The following is a 26,725-nucleotide window of genomic DNA, read 5'->3' on the forward strand; positions in this document are numbered from 1 at the left end:
TGCTTGCCCGCTGTAATAAAAAAACTGAGTAAATGAAACAACGATCAACTTGAACGGATGTTTTGTGGCGTCCGCCCAGACCAAATGCAATGAACTATATCGAAAAAAAAAAAGAAAAAAGAAGTGGTCAGCGCGGCAGAATGTCAGTCCTAAGGGCCCGGCTTCGATTCCCGGCTGGGTCGGAGATTTTGTCCACTCAGGGACTGGGTGTTGTGTTGTCCTAATCTTCATTTCATCCCCATCGACGCACAAGCCGCCGAAGTGGCGTCAAATCGAAAGACTTCGACCTGGCGAATGGTCTACCCGACGGAAGGCCCTAGTCACACGACATTTATTTACGGAACCTGATTTAATCCGACTACATTCCATTATCCTTGTTTTTATTTTGTTGATGTTATTTTATATCCCCTTTTCAAGGAACTCTTCATACCTTTTAGTTGCTCTTTCAGGTACTTTTTTGCCTCTGACAGAACTTAAAAGTTATCGGAAAACCTCTAAGTTTTTATTTCTTCTCTCTGAACTTTAATTTCTTCTCCAAATCTTTCTTTGGTTTCCTTTACTGCTTGCTCAACGTACCGATTGAATAACATCGGGGATAGGCTACAACCACGTTTCTCTCTCTTCTCAGTCACTGCTTCCTTTTTATGCCCCTCGAATCTTGTAAGTGCCACCTGGTTTCCGTACAAGTTGAAAATAGCCTTTCGCTCTCTGTATTTTCCCACGGCTACCTTCAGAATTTCGAAGACAGCATTCTAGTCAACACTGTCAAATGCTATGTATTATTGTCTGCGATTCAACTAAACCACAGATTTAGTATCAACTTAGCATACACGTGCATAAAGGGACAGTTGCAACGCTTGACACGTTATAAACACGGCTGCATATTAAGTTACCTGCTCGAAACCCGTCCTCAGTTTCCACAAGACAAACCCAGCTGCACTACTTCATATCAACAGTAATAATAATACCTATCTTGCACAACGTACCTACATTCAGTTTTAAAAGATAGAGCGATTTTGGTAAACTGTAGAGAACTCGGTTAGGTCATTCTAAACCTGTTTTCGCCTCTACTTTATGTGTCGTTCCGTTAGCATTAAGATTTTTTTTCTTTTTTTTTTCTTTTTTTTTTGAGCTGTAACGCAGGAAAGATTTATGAAATACCAGGGTATGAAAAGTGTTGGGCCCTTCTGAAACTGTATGGGGTGCAACCCAGTGGGACATGCAGCCATAGGGGCATGATTTATGCAGACCACTTGCCATGGGCACACGATGACGCGCCGCACCAGGGATACCAAAACCACTTTGGTGCAGTGCCAGATCGTTAAGAGCTGGTTCTACCGATTAGTTTGATGGTGTTTTGAAAAGTTTCCCGCATAGATATTCGTACTAATAATATAAACAGACGTACTTTGGATATACTAATGAAATATGCTTCTCTTTAAAGCATAACCGTAATAGACCTTTAAAAAATACTAACTGGATATACAACGAAGGCTTTCACAACCCGATGTCTTAGCTGCTGGCGAGTCTTCCAGGTTGTATGGCCGTGCACCATAAAAGCATTCCATTTCCCAACGCTTCGGTCAGAGCTGCATTGGACATCTGCCCAGGTTCTCTTGGATCCTCTGAGACTTCCTAACTGAATGATTAGACGTTGCAGGGCGACATAAATAGTATAGAAGAGGCCCACGGAAGTTTTGTACGTGATCGCTAGAATAATCCTCGTCAGAGATAAAACATGATTTCACCCGTACTTCATCTGTGGATCCAAATGCATTAAGAAATGTCATATTTTCTTTTTTTGAAAAAAAAATGAAATACCATGGTTGAAAAGGCGTTGGGACTTTTTGAAATTATATAGGCGCAATCTAGCGAGACTTGCAGCTGTAGAGCCATGATTTATACAGACCAGTTAACTACTTAAATGTCGGTTACGACCTGTCAAAGATAAAATCCATCGATTCTCTAGAGCTACTGTCTATACATGACTAAGTTTAATGGCCTCTTCTTTTCTGTTGACCGAGGTGACCGAAGTGGCCGAGCGGTTCTGGGCGCTACAGTCTAGAACCGCGCGACCGCTACGGCCGCAGGTTCTAATCCAGCCTCGGGCATGGATGTGTGTGATGTCGTTAGGTTAGTTATGTTTAATTAGTTCTAAGTTCTAGGGGACTGATGACCTCAGAAGTTAAGTCCCATAGTGCTCAGAGGCATTTGAAGCATTTTTCTGTTGACTTTATCGCCATGTTTATATATTTCGATGGCTCCACTTGCCGTCTAGGTAAAATAGAAAAATCAGTTCTAGCAGAGAATGCTCTACATCACGGTATCACGAAGTGAAGATTTCGAAACCAAAATTTTATCCATGACAATGAATTACAGTGCATGACTATAAGGAGAAGCCATCGAAATTTATGAACATTGGAATAATTGTAACAGAAAGGAAGATGCCTTGTAACATAGTGATATTGGACAGTTGCTTTACAGAATCGATAGATTTTGTCTCTGATGAGCGATAATCGATACTGAGGTTTCTCTCGGAAAAGAATTATTTCTGCCGACAACATGTAACCCTCTACAACGCACACATTTTTCACAGTATGTATGTCACTCTAAGACGTCCAACATGTCAGTCTGCTATACTCAGCAGGACCTCTGGACAAAGCGTTAACAATGGAAAAGTTTCGAGAAGGACGGCCAAGAACCTGGAAGATTCTAAGGCTGGATAGGTTTGAAACATTTAAGATACAGCAAATTAGTGTACTTCTTGTCAAGTTTATTTATTGGGATACGACACGTTTTCAGACTGGAGACAGCAATGAAAGAGACACTTTTTGAATCTGCGTACCCCTACGGATGTAGAGGCGTCTCACTCTGACGCTTTTGGCCGCCACAAGGACGCCGCGCCTTCAGCTATTATCGAGAGGCAAAGGCGTCCCGGGGGGGGGGGGGGGCGAGCGGCGGCGTAGGCGGGCGGTTTTTTGCCGCAGCGTGACAGGTCGGCGCATCGAGAGGCAAATCTGGCGCGCCTAACGTGACAGGCGCGCCTCCGCCTGTCTCCACTTAGCGAGTGATCATGGCCGACTACGGCGCGCACGCAGCGCGATCGATGCGCTGCGTGCGGCAGCGGCAGCGGCGGCGGACAGAGCGCGGGGCGCGCCCCCATTGGCGGGCGCGGCGCCGGGTCACGCCCCCACCCCCCACCCTTCCGGCTCGCGGCGCTGCTCGGGCGCCACGCGCGCCCGTAAGACGGGCTCACCGCAAACGTTTGTCGGCCGCGGCTGGGCCAGCACGGACGATTAAGACGGCGCTCAGGCCGCGGTGGGAGGGACCGCCGGCTATCGACCGGCCGGCACGCCTACGCAGGCCACGGCGCTTCCTTTCCTCGCTTAAAGCTGCGGCCACAGCACAACCAGCGGGGCCCTTACCTATCCTACTGTCCACTCACTTCCCCGTAGACACTTACTTCCCCTGTCCGGGCAAGATCTAAACTCACTTCTTCCAAAAATTTGCACCTTTAATAGCCTTGCCGGCCATAAAAATAGATGCAGTGCAAGCAATTCCATGTTGGATAAAGGAGCAGACGTTCAATCGCCTGTGTTTCTCTGTATTCGGGCTTCAAAATTGCCCCATTAACCACGCTTACTTTACATTTTGCGACTTTTTCTTAATCTATTCAGTGCCCTCTGTGTACAACACTACAATCAGGCGACAAAAGTCATGGGAAGCGATAAACACATACACAAATGGCGGTAATATCGCGTACACAAGACATAAAAGAATACTGTACTGCCAGAACTGGCATTTTTGATGAGGTGAACTTTGTGAAAAGGCTTCCGATGTGATTACGGACACACGACGGGAATTAACAGACTTTGAAAGCGGGATCGTAGTTGGAACTAGACACATGGAACATTTCATTTCGGAAACCGTTAGCAAATTCAATAATGTCAAGAGTGCGATGGAGGTAGTGGCTGGTCGCTCGGTAGGAGACGAGAGCCCTTGGAACATTGGACACAGTGAATTCAATTCGTTCTTAGAAATGTTCATCAAAACTCCTTGCGACCCTTGGAGTCGTTGTGAAACCACGCAGTGTGGGAACTCCGAGGGTATTTCATATATTACACAATTTAAAAAATACAATAATGAAGTCAAGAAAGCGTCGACTAAAATATTCTTTTTTTAAATTTTCATCTACATAACTCCCATTTAAGTGCGGGTCAGGCATACATCCACCTCGTTGTCTCTGCAGGCAATTACTCGGTCTATGGAGTTCGCGATGACACTTTCACAGACATCACTGTTGATGTCGTTGATGACACGTGGTTCAAATGGCTCTGAGCACTACGGGACTTTACATATATGGTCATCAGTCCCCTAGAACTTAGAACTACTTAAACCTGACTAGCCTAAGGATATCACCCAACACCCAGTCATCACGAGGCAGAGAAAATCCCTGACCCCGCCGGGAATCGAAGCCGGGAACCCGGGCGTGGGAAGCGGGAACGCTACCGCACGACCACGAGCTGCGGACGATGACACGATGAACTTCCTCTTTAAGTTGGAGAACTGTTCGTGGTTTGTTGTTGTAGACCTTGAACTTCACATAATACCGTAATAACAAGTCACAAGGAGTAAGGTCACAAGATCTGGGAGACCATTCAAAGCCGGCAAGAAGTGAGATTAAGGTTATTTTGTATGCAGTAGTGTTATTGCCTCTCGGGATGTGTGTCACTTAGCCCCGTCCAGCTGAAGCCACATATTAGCTGCATACACTTCATCCAGAGCGGGCCAGAAGATGTTTCTGACCATTTCAAGGTAACTCTCACAGTTAACTGTTACTGCATTACCACCGAAATCCTCAAAAAAGACGGTGCTGACCACACCATCTGCCCATAATCCATACCAAAAGGTGGTTCGCAGTGAATGCATAAGGCTCACTTGGATCATCCAAAATACGGCAATTTTGTCGGTTAACAGATGAAAATATCCTTAGTCACTGAAGATTTTTTTAAAAATTGTTGTCCACTTCTTTTTTTGTGAGAATCCACTCGGCGAAATTTCTCCGTTTCAGATTATCTGTGGGTTTAAGATGTTGCATCAACTGATTCTTGTAAGGGTGCATATGAAGATCCTTTTTCAATATTCTTTGCAAAGAGGCTGTCAAAATTTCCAGCTGTCGAGTACGACACTGAAGGGACTTGTGAAGGCTGACAGCCACGAGCCGGTCGCTGTGGCCGAGCTGTTCTAGGAGCTTCAGTCCGGAACCACACTGCTGCTACGGTCGCAGGTTCGAATCCTGCCTCGGGCATGGATGTGTGTGATGTCCTTAGGTTGGTTAGGTTTAAGTAGTTCTAAGTCTAGGGGACTGATGACCTCAGATGTTAAGTCCCATAGTGCTCAGACCCATTTGAACCATTTGAACCACAGCCACGTGATCCTGCACCAATACAATGTTTCGTTCCGTATGGACTATACAATTCGTTCGGGGAGATCTTATGGTTGCAACGGACCCTGTTTCCTCAAATTTCCTTATCAACTTCTGTTGATGCTACAGCGGCGTTATTAGCCTACATCCGAAGAGCCCGCGAAGTCTACGAACAGTCTCTGCATAGCACTCCCCGGTTCTATAATGGGTTTTCACAGTAATAACACGCTCCTTCTTTGTGAACCGCTGAACCTCTGAAATAGACAAACAATGATTGATCGTAATCGGAATGACAATCGAAAATTAATAAATACAGTGCTGTAAACCTGAAAACAAAAATTTTACCACTCCGTTTAAAAACTGTGTAATATATGAAAGATCCTTTACAATGGAAGTCTCGCGGCAGCTGCCAAATACCGGACACAACCATGTACAACCGTCCTTAGAAATGTTTGTCACGACGCCTTGCGATCCCTGCAGTTGTTATGGAACTACAATCGCTCTGGGAAATCCGAGGCTATTTTGCAAGAATGGAGATATGTCGGCAACTGCCAAGTCTTACCTTCATGTCGACTGCAGGGGTGGCGGCAGGGGGGAGGGGGTCTATGGGGGCTATAGCCCCCCCTCCCAAATGGAGTATCATATTACACTGGATAAAATGACCAGAAATCAGCGAATATATTACTTCAACAGATTCACTCACTTTTTTATAATCATGTAGCAATATAGGTTGCAATGTATTTAATATACATTTTAACAAAAGAATAAGAGCCACAAATAGCTTACTATCTAAACCAATAAACATCATTTAATTTAAAATGGACGTCTTATTATTTATAAATATAGAATGGATGTATATTAATGTACGAGCACCACTTACGATAATCAAGAACCCGAAATATGGCGGGTATGCCTACCACCACTTAAATTGCTGACCCCAGATAAAAACATCGAAATCGCCTGTCATTTGGGTCAAATCGTATTATTTTCCCGGGCACGCACATTCTGTAGCATGTTTTTACCCTTAACTCCAAACCAGGTACCAAAAACTACCTTAAGCAACACCAAATTTTACCATTTTGTCAGCGGAGGACCCCAATTCTCCTTTTGTTAAGCGATATTCCATCCCCCCCTTCCCCCCACACCATAAGCCTACCACCCCCCCCCCCCCCCCTTGACCAGCTTCTAGACTCGCCCCTGGTTGACTAACAGCTGTGGCTCCCAGGGCACAGTTATAACCAACCGGGAAATTGAAATTCATCTGGGAAGAGCAAGAGAGTCAGTGTTGTAGCAGGAAACTGAGTGACCAATGAGAATTCGTCGCAGTGGTTGCCAATCAAAAGAAGGCAAAGGCCAAGATTTGTGTATCGGGGTACTGCAACGGAAAAAGCAGTGACTGCGGTGGTGTTGGTCCGGAATCGGGACCGGTAGTACAAATGTGATGTGGTAACAGCAGCAAGAGGAACTGGAAACAGCGCGAAGAAAGAGTGTGGCAGTTTCGCCTTGGATCGGTGGAGAATGCAGAGGCATGGCGTACACTGTCAAAGATAAGGAGCCTTAGTAAACTTTCTATGAGTGGGAGCAGATAATACTAATCGGTGAAAGACACGTGGATGGTGGATTTTTTAGCTGTCAGAAAGGACTAGAAGTGTCTGAGGGTGTTACAGAGGCAAAATTAAGCCTTTATTATTATATAGAAGGAGCCTTTATTAGACAATATAAATAGATACACTAAGCAATCCTTACTTGTCAAAGTGTAAAAAGACGGAAACGTTTATTAAAGGATGTGAGTAAACCCCGTTTCATTTGTAATAGTTGGTCTCTTCACCTGTGTTTTAGATCCCACGTACCCTGATTTTATTTTCAATTTCCACCGGAATCTTTTTGCGATGACAGACTACTTTTATATACAGCTTTCAGTATTTCTGCATTGGTTGCCCTACAATTCGACGAGCCTTATGAACGGACGCTGGGTGCTCGCGACTGTCAGATGGCCAGATACTTGTGTTTACAATAATTCTCCTTGTCTCACAGTGTGAAACTTTTCTAGTGAGGCTGTCGACCCAGAACAATTGGTTGACAGTGTTGGAAGATTTGGTATTAAAGGCTGCCGAGAGCAGTTAACCTGATTTAAACAGCAGACTTAAGGGTGATACACTGCACTGAGCCACAGGCAGCACAGACTGGGAGATTTTCTCGCCGGTGTAGGAAGCCATGGATAGTGCCGTCTTCAGAGGCGGGCCAGGGTGACGTCATCCTGATGGAGTATGCATGACACAGCCGAATAGTTGGTTTCACCAAATGCAGGTTATTGACCCGTGCTTTCCCACTCTTCCTCCCACAGCTGCATGGATTATTTAGCCAACAGCGAGATGGCAGTCTACAGAGGAACGGTACATAATATCACTATGTATTCCCTTCAGCCTCCTTGGCTGCTACGTCTACTAGATCACTCCCTGAATTTCCACATGCCCTGGTGCCCATCAGAATGATACCTGCGTCCTCAACTATTGGAGAAGGAACAGTTTCTCCTTATTAATTGGATCATTTTATCTGCAGGGTACATTTACTGCAGTGCTTGTATCTAGTGCCTTCCGGAATGCATGGAGTTCATAGCCGAAAACAGGAAACAGACGGACCCGCAAAATTACACACCAATAGCCCTAACTTCTGTTTGCTGCAGAATCCTTTGTAAGTAGGCTGTTTATGTTTTCTCTATGTAAGTAGGCTGTTTATGTTTTCTTATTGGCAACGTTACAAGTAGGCTGTTTATGTTTTCTTATTGGCAACGTTACGTAGCGCTCAATATGAAAATCACTGGCTGTGCTGTGTGCAGTCTGTGGCTAGTTTGCATTGTTGTCTGCCATTGTAGTGTTGGGCAGCGGCAGCTGGCTGTGAACAGCGCGTAGCGTTGCGCAGTTGGAGGTGAGCCGCCAGCAGTGGTGGATGTGGGGAGAGAGATGGCGGAGGTTTGCAGTTTGTCATGAACTGATATATATATATATATTATGATTTGTGATGATATTAAGGTAAATACATTGTTTGCTCTCTATTAATATCTTTCATTTGCTAACTACCCCTATCAGTAGTTAGTGCCTTCCATAGTTTGAATCTTTTATTTAGCTGGCAGTAGTGGCGCTCGCTGTATTGCAGTAGCTTGAGCAGCGAAGATTTTTGTGAGGTAAGTGATTTGTGAAAGGTATAGTTTAATGTTTGTCAGGGCCATTCTTTAGTAGGGAATTTTGAAAGTCAGATTGCGTTGCGCTAAAAATATTGTGTGTCAGGTTAAGCACAGTCCTGTATAAATGTTCAAAGGGGACGTTTCATATGTCGACCCTTAGCCTAGGATACCTCACTGGAATCTTCTGATTTTTTCTTGTAGTTTGTGTATTTAGTGTAGCTTTTGTTTATTGCTAGCGCGTAATTGTAGAGAGAATTTCCTTTGTAGTTGCAGTCTTTCATTGTTGTATAGTAAAACAGTTGTGGCATGCATGTCACAACTGTTTTACTATACAACAATGAAAGACTGCAACTACAAAGGAAATTCTCTCTACAATTACGCGCTAGCAATAAACAAAAGCTACACTAAATACACAAACTACAAGAAAAAATCAGAAGATTCCAGTGAGGTATCCTAGGCTAAGGGTCGACATATGAAACGTCCCCTTTGAACATTTATACAGGACTGTGCTTAACCTGACACACAATATTTTTAGCGCAACGCAATCTGACTTTCAAAATTCCCTACTAAAGAATGGCCCTGACAAACATTAAACTATACCTTTCACAAATCACTTACCTCACAAAAATCTTCGCTGCTCAAGCTACTGCAATACAGCGAGCGCCACTACTGCCAGCTAAATAAAAGATTCAAACTATGGAAGGCACTAACTACTGATAGGGGTAGTTAGCAAATGAAAGATATTAATAGAGAGCAAACAATGTATTTACCTTAATATCATCACAAATCATAATATATATATATCAGTTCATGACAAACTGCAAACCTCCGCCATCTCTCTCCCCACATCCACCACTGCTGGCGGCTCACCTCCAACTGCGCAACGCTACGCGCTGTTCACAGCCAGCTGCCGCTGCCCAACACTACAATGGCAGACAACAATGCAAACTAGCCACAGACTGCACACAGCACAGCCAGTGATTTTCATATTGAGCGCTACGTAACGTTGCCAATAAGAAAACATAAACAGCCTACTTGTAACGTTGCCAATAAGAAAACATAAACAGCCTACTTACATAGAGAAAACATAAACAGCCTACTTACACCTTGAACATATCCTCAGTTCGAATATAATAAACTTTCCTGAGACTGAGAAGCTTAAGTCCACGAATCAGCATGCTTTTAGGAAGCACCGCTCGCGCGAAACACAATTTGCCCGTTTTTCACATGATATACTGAGGACTATGGGTGAATGGCAGCAAGCAGATTCCATATTTATAGATTTCCAGAAAGCGTTTGACACGGTGCCTCATTGCAGGCTGTTAACGAAGGTACGAGCATATGAAATACGTTCGCAGATATGAGAGCGGCTCGAAGACTTCTCAAATAATAGTTTCCCTCGACGGCAAGTGTTCACCGTAGACAAGGTATCGTCAGGAGAGTCCCAGAGAAGTGTGACAGGACCACTGTTGTTCTCTGTATACAGGAATGATTTGGCAGACAGGGTGGGCAGCAATCTGCGGTTGTCCGCTGATGATGCTGTGGTGCACGGTAAGGTGTCGAAGTTGAGTGACTGTTGGAGGATACATCTTAAACATCATTTCCAGTTCGTGTGACGAATGACAGTTAGTCCTAAACGTGGAAACATTTAAGTTATTGCGGATGAATAGGAAGATGAAACCTGTAATGTTCGGATAAAGTATTACTAATGTCTTGCTTGACACAGTGAAGTCGTTAAAATATCTGGGCGTAACGTTACAAAGCAATATTAGGTGTAAAGAGAATATGAGAACTGTGCTAGGGAAGACGAATGGTCGACTTCGGTATATTGGGAGAATATTAGGAAAGAAAGGTTCACATGTAAACGAGACCGCATGTAGGACGTTGGTGCGATCTATTCTTGAGTACTGCTCGAGTGTCTGGGATCTGTACCAGGTCGGACTGATGGAAGACATCGAAGAAATTCAGAGACGGGGTGCTAGATTTGTTGTTGGTAGGTTAGAACAACACGTAAGTTTTACGGAGTGCTTCGGAAACTCATATAGGAATCCCTGGACGGAAGGCGACCTTCTTTTCGAGAAACGCTAGGGAGAAAATGTAGAGAACCGGCATTTGAAGCTGACTGCAGGACGATTCTACAGCCGCCAATGTACATTTCGAGAAAGAACCACAAAAATACGAGAAATCAGGGCTTATACGGAGGCATACAGACAGCGTTTTGCTCTCGCTCTATTTGCGAGTGGAACAGAAAAGGAAATGACACGTAGTGGTACAGGGTACCCTCCGCCACGCACCGTACGGTGGCTTTCTGAGCATCTATGTAGATGTAGATGTAGGAGAGTGCTGTTCGAGAGGAGTAGCCTCTCTTTTTTCTGCTCCACACATAACAACAAGGCGCTAAAATGCCAAAGACCTCATCACAGTCACCATTATAATATACACACACACTTCACGCTTCGTGGCTCTTTGGAGCAAGACAACGGTAAACCATCTCCACTGCGACACTGTCCAGAAGATTGCCAGCAAGATCTGCTATTTTTTCAGTACTCTGTGTGAGTCTGGAAATGACGACGGCGATCTCATCAGTTTTTGATGAAGTAATGGATGTTGATATCACTTTACTCAAATAATGTTTAGAACTGGACGTTGTCTACATGTAGCTTTACATGATTACTCTGCACTTCACACTTAAGTTCCTGGAAGAGGGTCATTTAGAGAAGTACCGTAACTATGAAATTTTAACAACGAACATTTTCGTATTCTAAAATTGTTGCCGTACCAGAAATTGTTTGTGACAACACAGTCTCTCTTTTGGAAATTGGGTTGCAGGTTCAGCAAATTTGGGCAATTGCTGGTTAACTGATAAACACTCACAGGTCGTCAGCTGCATATCTTAATTTGCAATAGCATGTGGAGAACAGCACAGTTCTCTGCTTCTCGACACCTGTTACTGCTCTATAAGTTGCATCAAAAATCGGGATATTCTACTTATAGTTCGGATAAATTTCCAACGACCTCGAGTCTGCTAACATAGCGACGGCAAGCTGACAGGAATGCTAGCAGACTTGCACGAGTTTCAGACAGCATGTTCCCCACCTGTAAATGAAGCAATGTGACTGCACAGTTGTAAATACTGCAGCGATGGTCAACTGTTTTGAGTTTGCATGCTCCGTATTGATTATTCTATATGTCAGCCAATAACGATACTGCTGTTGGTCCCTCACAGGTGTCATCTACTGGGGCGCCAAGGAGAACAATGTTTGAATCTATTAAATGAGTCATTTACAAATCAAATTTTCTTGAGATTCCAGATGCGACAAGTGGTTAAATATCCGCGAGTTTCAGACGAATGTTTCTCGGCTTTTGCCAAGTAGTGGCTCGAAGACTCTTGTCCGAAAACTAAAGGGTATGTAACCACTTGACAAGGTTGGAAGCTCGAAAAAATTTTAATAGTTTATACCGCCCTGAGACCATGCATGCGTACACGAGCCGTTTGCAGTGTATCTTGCCTCTGTATGTCTGCTTGAGCTGGGTAGGCGGCCGGCACGAAGTACTAAATGCAGGTCCCGTTTCTCTTGTTGGCAGCACTACATGCGGGAGGTGCAGCCAGCTACCTCAGCCCCCCACAACATTGCCGTCTGGGATGGAGCCCGGTTCGTCCACGCCTCTCTACATCCCTCCGATAACGGCAAAGAAAAAGTGCGTCAATACCAGTTGCTATTCAGTTCTTTCCTATTTTTATTAACTATCCAATAATTATCACTTTTTCGGTAAATAGATTAGAACTTTAAATCCCATGTATTGGGAGCCCCGCCTAGGAGTAGTAGGGTTTCTTTTCTATGACTTCTCTCACGACATTTTCCGTTTCATTTATCATTTACAGATGAAGAAAGCATAAACAAAACTTTTTGATCGGGTGCATCAGCGGATGTTCTCGTATATGTTCTTATTATCAACAATATTTTCAAAATGGTTCAAATGGCTCTGAGCAATATGGGACTTAGCACCAGAGGTCATCAGTCCCCTAGGACTTAGAACTACTTAAACCTAACTAGCGCCTAGAAGCGCTCGGCCACACCGGCCGGGAACAATATTTTCTCTAAATTGTTGCGTCGAATCGCTAGATCAGTCTCAAAGTAATTAGTGATATGCAGCTGCACTGACTTCACTGTCCCATTACAAATAAGTGATTATGAATATGGAGACATTAAAGCACCTGGGCAAAACCAAAGACGAAATAGGAGAATTCAAAATAATCTCGGTCTGTTCGTCCACGAGACGCAGAACACGGCAGACACCGATGCCCAGGTTGATGCCCTCTTCCTAGACTTTTAGAAGGCGTTCGATAAAATTCCGCACACCCACCTAATAAACAAAATACGAGAGCACGGAATATCAAACCAACAGTGTGACTCGATTCAAGGGTTTCCACCAAATAGAACACAGCGTGCATTCTCAACGGAGAGAAACCTTCAGACGTATAAGTCACCTTGGCAGAACCCTAAGAGAGTGTTAATGGAACATAACTTTTTTGTATCCACACACCGTATAAAATGCGTATAAAATGGATATATGAGGTGTGTATTTATGTATGTTACACATCTTCTTCTAAATCACTGGACTGATTTCAACCAAACTTAGTACACACATTGCTTACTGTCAAGCAAAAATCGCTGTCGGAGTAATAACCACTTACTCGTCATAGTTCAAGAGATGTGACGTCATAAACACGGAGATGTGTGAAAAAGTATCGCGCCAAGCATGACGTTTAACTTCACTAAATCTTTTCTACTAACTCTACTCGCAGCATATTTCACAGACAGTATCCACAAATTCCGCTGAATGTACCTACGCAAATACATCATTTTACGACACACAAATAGATATGACGTGACAAACACTGAGATGCGTGAAACAATATCGCATCATGCATGAAGTTTTAATTCATTTATTCTCTACTACTCACAAGGAAAAATCCACAGTGGTGCGAACGACCTTACCTATACGGTGATGTAGGTTAAGATCCCAGGTATCACATACTGCAGCCATTCACCCTGGTGGGCCCACGTTTGCGAGTAACTGACGCCAAAAATTCGTAATTTTGTATGATACTCAATAATATTAAACAAGCTGTATCATATAATCTGCTTACGCGGTACAATGGACAGAATCTCAGTTTCATATGCGGGAGGTTGTGGGTTTAGAATCTCGTCAGATGTAAAAGGATTTTCTTAAAAATCTTTACCGAAATTAATTCGGTCATTATTTTTATTCAATTAATTGGTTCAAACGTAATTTATTTAATTATACCCCTATGCCACATTATTTTTTTATCACTGTATGAACTTTTTTTCATTTCTTTCATTTTTTTCTTTGTGTTATTCTTTTTCCAGACGGAATTTTTGTAAATATTAATTTAGTTATATTTACCTATTATAATATTCAACTGCTTGAAAATTTCGATCTATCAGTTAAAAAATGAAATAGTCTAAATTTGTGCAATGGTGTGAAAAATGTATTTTTGTTACCAGGTGTGTAATTCTTTTGCATGGAAATCTTAGTACAAACACTCAAAACATAACCAAAATCCCAACTGCACTAAGGACAAAATAACGCAGATGAAAATTTAAATGAAAGACTGGTTTATAAGTAAAACTAAATTCAAACAAAACAAGAAATAGTTACAATTAACGCAATAATGTGGACGAAAACGACAGGGTGATAAAATAAAATAAATGAAATAGAAATTAATACGTAAAATTAATTAAAAATACATGAACGAATATTTCAGGTGGAGAAAGAATGAGAGGAGGAAAAAATGAGAGCAAATGAAGAAGCCGATATTACGATTCAAATTATGTGGCAACAGAACGGACTTAAAAAATTACATTTAAATCAATTAATTTAATATAAATGATAATCAAAGTAATTTCGATAAAGATTAAAACGATTGACAAGATTCGAACCCACAACCTCCTACATGTAAAGGCTGTTATCCTATCAACCTACATAAGGTACTTTTTTAACGCTATTGATATCACACAAAATTCCGAATATTTTTTCAATTACTCACAAACTAGGCCCACCAGGGCGAGTGATTGCAGTGTGTGATACATGGAATCTTAAGGTACATCACCGTATATATAGTTTCAAAAAGTCGATCTCTGCTTGTAAGGTACTCCTACTGCCTAGTCAACTTAAGGAAATCGCTGACACCTGGTAGCGCTTTTGACAGTTTCCAACTACGAAGCGCAAGCGGCTGTAGGCGAAAACAATAACCGTCTATAGAAGAAGAGTCGTCTATAAAGAAGCGTTTCTGTAGACATGTTTACTAAATCGCATTTTAGACACGTAGTGCATCTGTACTTATACGTATGTACTTTATGCATTGTTCTTTGTACGGCTGTTTCGTAATTTCAAAAGTGTTTCCACGAATGTATGGAAAGGAATTTTTTTCGATATTACACTACACTCACTGTTCATCTTCTGCTTCCGTTTCTAATAGAAACTTGCCAAAATGAAAAACGGGGCAGTGGCAGGTTTGTCAGTAACTATGATTATAAATGACTTACTGCATAGCGTCGGAAGTTCCATGAACCTTTCGTAGATGGTGATGTGTACAGAAAACTCGCAACGCTAGAAAAATTATAGCAGATGTAAAGGATTGACGCTTTGTGTGAGGATTGGCAGTTGACCCTCAACATGAATGTTAGGTACAGCCCACAAGTAGGCAAGGAAAGTCATTATTGTATGATTAGACAATTCGGGAATAATCACAGGAAGTAGTTATAAGGGTAAACTGTCCAGGAGTATGCATGTTGAGCGATTTAAAGTGGAAAGACTACATAAAACTAGTAACAGTTAAGGCATAACCAGACAGATTCGTCGGAAGAATCCTCAGGAAGTGTTGTTCGCATACAAAAGATGCACCTTGTAAAAACTTCGTTCGATCAATACTTGAATGTTGCTCATCAGAGGAGAAAAGCAGCGCGTTTCATTACAGGTCCATTTAGTACGCTTTAAAGAGTCACAGAAATTTCTAGGAAGTCCAGTCGCAGACGCTAAGAGAGAGGCATTTTGCATCTAGACACTGATTGCTGTTAAAGTTCCGTGAAAGTACGTTGCTAGAGGAGTCAACACACTGCTTTCTCGTATACGTGTATTTCGCGAAAAGACCGTGAAGATAAAGTTATAGAGCTTCAAGATCACACACTGGCTTACTAACAATTTTTCTTCCCCTGAACCATTCGCGACTGGAACAGAAAATGGGGTAAGTGACAGTGGAATAAAGTTCCCTTCGCCATACGCAAGAAGGTGGCTTGCAGAGTTCAGGTGTCTGTAAATTTCGCATTAATACAGATAGCACAGGTGAACAGAACACCCCATGGAATAAAACATGCAATTTGTTTCGTTCTTATTTTACAGGAGATACTCGAATTAGAAACAACCAACAGGTGCTGAGGCCAAAAACTGCTGGTCAATACGTACCCCAAATATTTTATAACATTCAAGATGTTTGGTACTGCAGCAACGAAGCTGCTGGTGAAAAGGAAAGGGAGTAAAGAGATTTGGGTTTAGCTTTGCGTCGACAGCCAATTCATTAAACACGGAGAAAAACCCGGGATAAGACTGGTATGAATACAGAAATCGGTCGTGTTCTTTTTAGGAGAATCATCCCGGCATTCGCATCAGTCGATTTAGGAAAAAAAAAACCTAAATCAGCGTTGTCGGACGTGGAATTCAAGATCTTCCCAACCAAATGCAAGTCTGGGGTCTCAATCAGTGCATAACTTCTGTGGTGGGTGTTTTTGTTTTGTTTTACGTCAAGGCGGTAGGGTCGTTTGACGTGATGCTCATGAAAGGTTCCCAAACGAAGAAATCAAAGAGCAACGAATCACCTAATCGTGGTGGCCAGCATGGAGTGGACCAACGTCAATAATATCTTAATGAGGGTACCCACTTTGTGAGAGTCGTGAAAATCTTCATACAAGGGAGAAGGATGGACACCACAGTACCCGTCTGCTACCCTACGCATGAAATAACTGTGCCCAAGTTCGTAAAAATCCCGTAAAACTTCACTATCACAATCCTTACAACAGAAATTTATTCCTTTCCATGCTGCCAGAACGGGCATCCCTTGCCATACCCACTGCTACTTGACAGAGTTGAAAGATGGCATTTCCTGAGTCACTGGGTTTGCCAACGGGAATTGTTGTCTTTGTTCCCACACACACATGTGTCGGCACACATTTTCAGACTACCAGCTGCACCTACAACTCGGTTTTGTGCAGACCGCAACGCCTTCGAAAACCACATGCGAGGCTTTCTTAGTCTCTCACTCGCTCTGTGCAAACTGCCAGTCCTACAGATACAACCCTTTTGTAGGAAATTTAGTACACTTGAATTTTTTACTGGTACACGTTTTCGCTGGAGGCCGCAGTTTTCGAGATATTCAACAAAAACGCGTTTGAAGATCACTTTTGTACGTTTTCTTGCGTATTTTGAAACTATGGCCTCTAGTAAAAACGCATCACAGTGCAAACTTTAATTACATTAAATTTCCTACAAAAAGGTCCTGGTGATACAAGTTCGTGAAATCCAGTTCAATAAAATTTTAATCATTTCACTTTGGCTGTTGCTTAATTAACAAGTATTTACTTTATTACGTTTGGCAAATTTCGGCCTTGCAAGCCATTCTCAAGTGCTAGAGGTACCAACAACATGTCGTTGTCCAGCGTCGATGCCGCTCAAGCTACACGTCTGAGTCGGCATCTATGACACCATCTCACATTCACAAAGTGTATCTGGGAAAGAAATGCTACACTTGGCTTCCTCTCCTTGCTTGATCATTGGAATGACTCAGACTCAAAATAGCAATAATCCTCGATTTGACTATTTAAAGCAAATTACACAGCACATTATTAGTTACATAGCCACCTGCCTCAATCCACCTCCTCCCCCTCCACATCAAACCCGTCATCCATGAAAGATTGATCTGCATGAAGCTCAAGATCTACAGACATTAAAAAAGTTTTGCATCACAGAGGTTCTCAGAACTCCTGAAGATAGACGTTGACTGTGGATATCGTATCACAGTCAGTCCCTTTGACAGTTCAGAGATGTCACTAAACCCGCCCAAAGACGTAAACAACCATGCACGAACAGCGTCTATTAGACAGAGGGAATCCGACAGCCGATCAGTTACAGTCATTCCATCAGGAAGGAGGTACATGGCTCGTGTTGTCTGTAGTTCAGCCATGCCTGGACGGTCAATACCGCGGTTCGATCACGCCCGTATTTTTACTTTGTGCCAGGAATGGCTGTCAACAAGGGAAGTGTCCAGGCGTCTTGGAGTGAACCAAAGCGATGTTGTTCGGACGTGGAGGAGATAACAGAGAGACAGGAACTGTCGATGCCATGCCTCGCTCAGGCCGCCCAAGGGCTACTACTGCAGTGCATGACCGCTGCCTACGGATTACGGCTCGGAGGAACCCTGACAGCAACGCCACCATGTTGAATAATGCTTTCCGTGTACCCACAGGACGTCATGTTACGAGTCAAATTGTGGCAATACGCTGCATGATGCGCAACTTCACACCCGACGTCCATGGCGAGATCCATCTTTGCAACCATGACACCATTCAGCGCGGTACAGATGGTGCCAACATCATACCGAATGGACCGTTCAGGATTGGCATCATGTACTCTTCACCGATGAGTGGCGCATATGGCTTCAACCAGACAATCGCCGGAGACGTGTTTGGAAGCAAACCAGTCAGGCTGAACGCCTTCGACAAACTGTCCATCGAGTGCAGCAAGGTCGAGGTTCCCTGCTGTTTTGGGGTGGCATTATGTGGGGCCGACGTACGCCGCTAGTGGTCATGGAAGCCGCCGTAACGGCAGTACGAGACGTGAATTCCATCCTCCTACCGAGAGTGCAACCATATCGGCAACATATTGGCGAGGCATTCATCTTCATGGACGAGTATTCGCGGCCCCATCGTGCACATCTTGCGAATGACTTCTTTCAGGAAAACGACACCGCTCGACAGGCGTGGCCAGCATGTTCTCCAGACAAGAACCCTATCGACATACCTGGTATAGATTGAAAAGGGCTGTTTACGGACGACGTGACCCACCAACTACTCTGAGGGATCTATGCCGAACCGCCGTTGAGGAGTGGGACAATCTGGACCAACAATGCCTCGATGAACTTGTGGATAGTATGCTACGACGAATACAGTCATGCATCGATGCAACAGGACGTGCTACTGGGTGTTAGGGGTACCGGTGTGTATAGCAGTCTGGGCCATCACCTCTGAAGGTCTCGCTGTATGGTGGTACAACAGGCAAAGTGTGGTTTTCATGAGCAATAAAAAGGGCTGAAATGATGTTTATGTTGATCTCTATTCCAATTTTCCGTACAATCTTCAGAACTCTCGGAACCGAGGTGATACAAAACTTTTTTGATGAGTGTATATTGAGTATCAGTGATCGTTGTTACTTGTCAGCTATAGAGCTATTCCTCTTATCTCAAAAACTAAGTTTTCGCAAGTTTTAATTAAACCGTTATGTTCTTAAGAATTTTAAATTTTATAAAGTTTCAGTCTATATTTTCCTATTAAATAGACAGTTACTAATGTTTAATTCACAATGGTTCCCCAAAGCAAGAGTTATACATTCCATTAAAAGAGAAAGGTTTACATAAGCAAAACAATACATCAATGTGTAATTACACTGGCAGTTCACATTATATGGAATCATTTGAATTTATTTCCAGATAGAAAATCACCAACTTAGAAGTGTTCAACATGGCAGTATGTAGAAACATTTACATCTACGTCACACCAACAATTTACTACTTCGAACAGCTAACTAAAAAGATATATGTATCACAGAAAATCTTTTACGTAACAAATAACTTACTTATCAGTATTCATTTCTTTGAAGTTATTGTAAAAGTTTATGATTAACGGTTTAAATTCAATGAGTTCAGACTGAACTAAAATAGAATAACGAAATTTCTGGATAATCGATTATACGAAAAAGTTAAGTTTTTTAAAAAAATAAATAAAATTAATATTATTTATGTCAGATTCATCATTTGAATACATTTTGTATATAAGTGTACAACAATATTTGATTGATGTCGTTAAAACTATATCAAATGTGAAATTATAATAATTTACATGTTTGTATCATGCAGTAAATTAATTAAGTGTATCAAGTAGTCCACTTCCTTAACTACATCGACATGTGCAATATGTAGCAGAAGATGAGCTATTGACCAATCACATTAAAAGATGGAACACGAGGTCGGATTGTGGAAGAAAACAGGCAGCACGAACCATCCTAGTAATCGCTTTAAACGATTTAGGAAACCAAAGAATTTCTAAATCAGGATGTCTGGACAGGGATGCGAAATGCTACTTTCTCGAATAAGAGTCTGCTGTGTTACCAAAACCATTTCATGTGTTTCTTTTTGATAATAACAGGACTAATGAGAGCAGATACTAGTTTTCTGACAAAGTTATTTAGCTTTCGTTAATTTAAGACTGCAGTTTTTCAAGAGCACATATTTCTGAGACGATATTAGTAGGATACGAATTTGCATCCTTCTCTAAAATGAACTGTTACATCAATGTGTTATAGAATCACGACAAGTAGGATGATACGAGAGCGTGTAGCTGCAGCTTTTTCACGCTTTCCCTAAATCTCTTCAAGCAAAGGCCGTGATGAGCCTGTTGGAATAGTTATGGTCGACTTAAACGCTACTTTTTTCGAATTCGAACATATGCTCAGACCGTAACGACTTCCTTATCGACAGGATGTCAAACACTGCTCTTCTTTCCTTCTTTTTAGAGACAATGACTGTGGTCTAATAAACAGATGGTCACTGACACGTCCGGAATGCCGTTTCATCATATTATTTGTTGGTTTTTTCATCGTTCTCATTATTAGCAAGCAACGGTGATAATGAAGAAATTCCTCGGAGGACACTTCCATGTAAGAACCCCAAAGCAATACCCGTGTAACATGTTTTTCCTTGGCTTTCGGCATTTAATGGCCATTTATCCAGCTAAAAGGTAGGCTAAATAACGAACATACAGTACAAAACATAAAGTGATGACGTAGTATGATAACGCATAGAAGCGAGTTTAACAAAGGTTCTTTGAAGCTTACTATTGTTTTATATGTATTATATTGAACAATAGGTCTAGTTAATTTAAATGAAAAGATTGAGGAACAATATGACAATATGAACTTTTAACAATGGTGTTATTACACAAATATAAATACACAAATACATGTAAACAAAGGCTGTTGGTATACTGCGTAAAATTTTACATTGTAGTGGACTGCAATAGTTGTTCTGTTGCCACACATTTAAGAAAGATAGCGAAAATAAATAGAAACAATACAGATACAAATGTTCTAGGTCTGAGATGAAATAGTTGTAGATGTAAAATAGATATCAACAAGAAAACACTGTTGACATATTCCCAGTGATGCGTTAGTACTACAAAGGTATCTACGTAGCTTGTCAGATTTTTAAATGCTCCTTATTAAGTGAGGGATTACTCAAAGAAAGCAGAATGGCAGCTCTTCTGGGGAGAGCCTACCTTCAGGCAATGTAATTGGTGCTAAAACAACTGTCTTTTCCTCTCTCATTTCACACGTGAAAAGAGAATGCTACTGATGCTGCTTTCTGTCATATTCGTTCAATCACAGAACAGAGTTGCATTCATTGCAGTGTGGAGAATGTCCATCGGAAAACTTTCATGGTTGAATCTAATGCTGTATTAGTGGATATTAGCCGCCTGGGTAGATGAATATCGTAAAACACCGGTATACATGGAGTAATAGGCTGAATATACACATAATATATAACCCTGGATAAGTCCGATGCTATCCAGCACTTTTGCCATTTTTGAAAGGCATTATGTGTACCTATATCACACAATTCAGAAGGTGAAAGCTTAAAGTCGATCAGAGTTCTGGGTTTTATGGCTGCTTGAACAAGACAATGATTTCTCTTTTACGAAAAGAGTTTCTGGGTGTTTTAACACACAGAAACTCTAACATTTGGGTTTAAATTTCACACTGGATGCACCGCCAAATGATTGATAAGATGAGGATGCTTGTTTTGGAACTTCACTTCTTATGCCCTAGTGATTTCAAAACTGACATCGAATCGGATGGAATGAGGATCCTGGCACTTGAAGGGATCTAACTTATATTAAGGTATGCTTCCACAGAAAATAACGAAGTTTCTTTCGACAATTTAAACATCTTGAAGACTTGTGTTTATGAACAGAGAAACACGTCCTACAGTTTCTCCCTCCAGTGAATTAGAACCACCGGTATATACGTAATTAGTTGATGCTAAAGTTCGTAGTGTGTTTCCGTAAATTTAATAAATACAACAGATACACATAACAGAGACTTAAGTCATCAATAACATATTCTCCTTCGCTGTTTACAACAGTCTGCCAACCGTGGGGTAACTTTTTGATTCCGCGACAGGAGAAATCATGTGGTTTTGCGGCGAAGAACTCGTCGATCCATGTTCGGAGAGCATTTTCGTCCGGAAAGGAAATTCCTCAACGGTTGTTCGATAGAGAGCGGAAAAGGTGAAAATCTGAGGGCGTAATGTCAGGTTAATACGGTGGATGCGAAATCACTTCCCAACGCAGCTCCTGTTATTGTCAGACAAGCAGAATGTGAGCGTGTATTATCGTGGAGTGGTATCTTGGTCGTTTAGCATGGATGAGGTCTTCAACACGTTTCAGTTGTTGACAACAAATGTTAGCAGTGATGGTTACACCTTGGGGAAGAAATTCTTAATATGCCACACCGTCGCTGCTCAACCAGATGCATAACATTATCTTTTGTGTATGCACGTTCGTCTTTGTACGGCAAATGGCTGCTTTGTTTGGGCCCAGCCATTTCAACCATTGGATTGTTTTCCTCATGTTAGCATGAAGAAACGCTTACCAATTAGCAGTAACGACACAGAAAAAAATAATCGAACCAATTGACGACGAGCATGCAGGGATGTACATATGGCCACCTACTGATTTTTGCGATTTTGGCTTAGAGCATGTGGTACCCACACATAATATTTTTGAACGTTCCCCACTGCACGCGAATGTCACACAATGATGGAATGATCACAGTTAATCACTGTTGCCAGTTTTAGAGGACACTGACATCGATCGTTGTGTGTTAATGCGTTTAGACGATCACCACCAAACACCGAAAGTCTACCTGAACGTGGAGCCACTAATGTCAAAACGATCCTCTTCGTACCATGATCTGTATGGTTCAAAATGGTTCAAATGGCTCTGTGAGCACTATGGGACTTAACATCTGAGGTCATCAGTCCCCTAGAACTTGTTGTTGTTGTCGTGGTCTTCAGTCCTGAGACTGGTTTGATGCAGCTCTCCATGCCCTAGAACCTATAACTACTTAAACCTAACTAACCTAAGGACATCACACACATCCATGTCCGAGGCAGGATTCGAACCTGCGACCGTAGCGGTCGCGCGGTTCCAGACTGAAGCGCCTAGAACCTCTCGGCCACACCGGCTGGTCATGATCTGTACAGTGGTATTACCCCATACAATACGCAAATTTTTCTGTCGTCCGCTTCCATCACCCCTGTACTGAACTCAAAAAGGTATATCAAAGCCGCGCGGATTGAGGTGCCACGTCACGGATTGCGCGGCCCCTCCCTCTGACATGTGTGTGTGTGTGTGTGTGTGTGTGTGTGTGTGTGTGTGTGTTGTTCTTAGCATAAGTTAGTTCAAGTAGTGTGTAAGTCTAGTGACCGGCGGTCTCAGCAGTTTGGTCCCTTAGGAATTCACAGACATTTGAACATTTTTTTGATTTGTCGTAAATATTCCGATATCTCCTACTGGCACTTGATTTTCTAGCGTTCATAGCTCCACTCACTATTTCCATGGGCCTATGACAAAGCGACAATTTGTAAACTCAAATAGCAATAACTACAAAAAAATTACAATCGATAAATAAACTGATAGCAACCGGAATACCAACATGCCAAACAAAAATGCTGCGAACTTATGCATGAAACTAATTCAAATAGTACGGCCGTTTCTAGTATACTTGGCGCATTACATTACGACAAAATAGTGGATTCTCGGCTAGTAATGTACCGTCTAGATGCATTTGCACTTCATGGGAGAGCACTGGTATTTGTGCGTAAGGATTGGAAACAAACATGTGCTCAGAATTTTTATTGACAGGTGACCACAGCGTTCCAAGGCTACTCATCAGATCTCGGTACCTTGAAATGGCTCACTTTTCTAAGTGGGAACCTCAACTGTGAAACAATGTAACCCGGGACTAAGTGCCCGCATTGTGATCGCGCGCCGAAGTGTCGGTGGACTGCGGTCAGACCGCAAGCCTCGAAGCCTGGCCGCCCGTCATCAGGCCAAATGGCGCGGCCCAGTCTGGCGGGAAGGCGTCATGTGTCACGGGGCGCTGGCTGCGCCGCGGCGCGGCTCCTCGCACAATTACTCTAATTACCGTCGCGGGCCTCGGTGGACAATTAAGGCGGCGCTGCGGCCACGGTGCCGACGCGCCAATCCCACAAATTGCCTACACACGGCTCTAGCCGCGGGATCGTCTCTCACCAGCCTCGCAGCGAGGACCTAACACATCCCGCAGGGTCCTGCTCGCTTCCCCACCCTCAAACACGAATGCACTGTAAAATTATAAAATCTCTGCGTGAAGTGACTCCAACACCTACTCTATTAACAAGACTGATATTACAAACATTATACAGCCCTCTCAAGGCCGTTGATGTCCGATTCTTCTGAGTGGGCAGAAATCACTTGTACAGTTCCACAAGACGTTATCTTAGATCCACTACCGTATCTCATATAAACTGACGGAAATACAAATCGCAACACCAAGGAGTCGTACGACATAAACCAAAATTGATAAGCGTATTTCTGCATCTGAAAGATGTCGTATATTCAAATTTCGCGCAAGTGGTATAAAAGTGGTGCTAGGAGGAGGATGCAAATAAAATTTGCTTTAAGTATTCGCTGCGTTAGTTACCACTGAGACGGGACGTGTGTGTTGATGGTAGTCAAGAATGCCTTTAAGACTACAAAGACGCCATTATCAACACCCCACAGAGGTCGTGTAATAGGCTTGCGAGAAAATGGATGTCCCTTCTGCAATATTGCAGAAAATTTAGCAGGAACGTAGCCACCTAGCATGATTGCTAGCAGCTGCTCGAGAATGTACGGTCGCAAGAAAAAAATGTTCAAATGTGTGTGAAATCTTATAGGACTTAACTGCTAAGGCCGTCAGTCCCTAAGCTTACACACTACGTAACCTAAATTATCCTAAGGACAAACACACACACCCATGCCCGAGGGAGGACACGAACCTCCGCCGGGACCAGCCGCACAGTCCATGACTGCAACGCCCAAGACCGCTCGGCTAATCCCGCGCGGCTACGGTCGCAAGAATATCGGGCTCTGGATGGTCACGTGGTATTACCTGGAGGCAAGGCCATCATGCTCGGCGTGTGGATCTGGCACATCGTACTGTATCTGCAGCAGCAATTTGAGCATCAGTTGCAACCACACAAAGAACTGTTATAAATCGGTTACTTCAAGGACAGATGTCCTATTGCGCGCATTCTACTGGCCCCAGACCACCAACATTTGCCACTTGAATAGTGTCAAGAAAGAGCTCATTGAAGTGAACGGTGGAGGTCTATTGTGCTTTCTGACGAAAGCTAGTTCTGCCTCGGTGTCAGTGAAGCCGTGTGTTGGTTAGAAGGAGGCCAGTTGAGGGCCTACAACCAACCTGACTGCGTGCTAGGCACACTGGAGTTATTCTCTAAGATGCGATTTCGTATGATATAAGTACTCTCGTGGTTACCTCACAGACCCTGAATGCTAATTTGTACGACAGTCTGCTGATTAGACCTGTTGTGCTGCCACACACGGACAGCGCTCCAGGGAGTGTTTCCCAACAGTATAACGCTCTCTCAGATACCGCTGTTGTGACACAACATTCCCTACAGAGTGTCGACATATTCCCTTGGCCTGCACGAACACCAGATCAGTCTCCAGTCGAGTTTATATGGGTCATTATCGGGCAACAACTCCAGCACAATCAGGGATAGTTTACATTGACCGACCAGGTGCAACTGGCATGAAACTCCATCCCACCAACTGACATCATGCATTTGTCAAACACACTGCACGCCCGTTTGCATACTTGCATTCAAAATTCTGGAGATTACATCGGTTTTTAATGTACCAGCATATCACATTTGCAGTAGTTTATCTCGAGCGTACTTTAATCTGTGATTTTGCAATGTTAATAACTTAAATATGCTACGTAACCAAATGTAATCCCGAAATTTCGTTGCTCTATATTAATTTTTGCTTTTGAGATATTTTTCGTTCAGTGTATTATGCCCCTTTCATTCAGTAATGGCGTATGGAATAATGTTCTCGGGTAACTCATTTTTAACAAAGGAAGTTTTCAGTTCTTTGACACACGCTGTAAGAACCACCTTGTAGACATTTGTTTCAGGAGTCAGACAGTGTGATTACGACTTCCCGCTAGATTTATTCCCTCATGAGATTTGTGTAAGTGATCCACTACGATTCGAAAAAGATAACGATCATTTTCTTTTTCTCGTCTCACCAGAGACCACCCTTCACTACCATGGCTTAAATTGTTCCCTGTTCTTTCTTGTTTCTATATTAAGGTTAATAACTTACTCGTATTTCTGAAAGCTTGGTTAGTCACTGAAATTCTTATTTTAATATTCATTATACTTATGTTGTCGTCTGTTACGTAACTGCCCAAGAACTGAAATTCCTAAGCTTGCGTTAGTTTCTTATTTCTTATCTTAATGTTTCGCCTTAATTGTCTATTCGATTTATGCATCACCATTACTTCAGTGTTTTTTTGTGCTTACTTTTAGTTTGGGGTTGTCCAGTGGAACTGACAAATTTTTTAACATATAACTGAGACACTTTTCAAAATATGCTAAGAGTGCTACCATGAGTACTACACCACCATAAAATCAATTACTATGCAATTGCTTAACATTA

The 26,725-nt window shown here is 42.6% G+C and overlaps 1 protein-coding gene across 1 annotated transcript in view; it reads left to right on the top strand.

The window, feature by feature from the left end:
• LOC124795202 (inhibitory POU protein-like) overlaps positions 1–26,725 on the top strand; it is a 467,081-nt gene that overhangs the window by 262,194 nt on the left and 178,162 nt on the right. Inside the window, exon 2 of the mRNA XM_047259108.1 lies at positions 12,192–12,305. Coding sequence (XP_047115064.1) covers positions 12,192–12,305 — 114 coding nt within the window. The remainder of the gene's footprint in view (positions 1–12,191; positions 12,306–26,725) is intronic.

This window comes from Schistocerca piceifrons, chromosome 4, assembly GCF_021461385.2.
Source record: "Schistocerca piceifrons isolate TAMUIC-IGC-003096 chromosome 4, iqSchPice1.1, whole genome shotgun sequence".
NCBI classification, from domain to species: Eukaryota; Metazoa; Arthropoda; class Insecta; order Orthoptera; family Acrididae; genus Schistocerca; species Schistocerca piceifrons.